Consider the following 1,099-nt stretch of genomic DNA (forward strand, 5'->3'; position numbering starts at 1 on the left):
AGTGGCCATCTTTATTTTCTTGCCTCCAGGAGTAAACCATGTCGATATTTTGATGAGGGCCGTGGAACTTGTCCTTTCGGCTCCAACTGCTTCTACAAACACGCCTTCCCTGATGGACGTCTAGAGGAAGCTCAGCCCCAGAGAAGACAGACTGGCTCCAACAACAGGAACCGGGTAATGCCTCACATTTTACTTTCTTCTACCAGCCTGATGACGCGTCGTAATAACTGTTCCGTTTCTTAGAACTCGAGGCGGACGCCACTGTGGGACATCTTCGATGAGAGCGCAGACTCCTTTGACAACGACGATGAGGAGATGGTGACGTTCGAGCTGAGTGAAATGCTTCTCATGCTGCTCGCAGCAGGAACCGACGACGAAGTGACGGATTCAGAGGACGAATGGGACTTGTTTCATGAGGAACTAGATGATTTCTATGAGATTTACCTATAGCGGCTCCCTCCTTAATCACCACTACCCATATATTCTAGCCATTAGAATGGACTGTCTCGTGAGTGATGGACAGTAGCTTCCCCCTGTATTGTGGCAGTGCCTTTAAGCAGGCCATCAATAAATGAACTTATAAAAACTTTAAAAAAATCCACCTCTGTGCGCTCGTGCTAAACATTTTATAGACCTCTATCTTTGTGAGTTTTCCTGTGTGGTTTATTAAAATACAAAAGGACAAAAATAAGTCGATATAAAAGCTAATTAAAGTAACAGTGTGGAGATATTGCAGAAACTTTGTCCAGTTTGTTCGTGGATTTGACTTCTTTATCCAGGTATTTGTACATAATTCTGAGACTCTGCACCCAAACTTTCTCAGCACCGTTTACTGTAACTCAGATGGGCATGTTGTATGATTTTACAAATGGTTGTTGAAGGCCGGGACTTCTTTTCCGTCTGTTAATAAAAGCTGCTGATGTTTAATAAATTTACCATTACCACTTCCTGCTGCGTTGGTGTGGTCTGCTGCTTTAGTTTAGCGTGTCTGTGGTTAAAATCCAGTCATGATGATGGACTGTTCAGGTTAGGCTTCTCTAAAGCGAAGCAAAGCAGTGCTTTTACAAGAAAAAATTCAGATTTTTATTTGATCAACAGC

General features: G+C 43.0%; 1 protein-coding gene across 1 annotated transcript in view; it reads left to right on the plus strand.

Annotated features, from left to right (window-relative positions):
* Positions 1–954, plus strand: part of mkrn1 (makorin ring finger protein 1) — a 16,162-nt gene extending 15,208 nt beyond the window's left edge. The window contains exons 7-8 of the mRNA XM_015390033.1: positions 30–174; positions 244–954. Coding sequence (XP_015245519.1) covers positions 30–174; positions 244–450 — 352 coding nt within the window. The 3' untranslated portion in view covers positions 451–954. The remainder of the gene's footprint in view (positions 1–29; positions 175–243) is intronic.
* The last annotated feature ends 145 nt before the right edge of the window (positions 955–1,099 follow it).

This window comes from Cyprinodon variegatus, unplaced genomic scaffold (genome assembly GCF_000732505.1).
Source record: "Cyprinodon variegatus isolate N-32 unplaced genomic scaffold, C_variegatus-1.0 Scaffold483, whole genome shotgun sequence".
NCBI classification, from domain to species: Eukaryota; Metazoa; Chordata; class Actinopteri; order Cyprinodontiformes; family Cyprinodontidae; genus Cyprinodon; species Cyprinodon variegatus.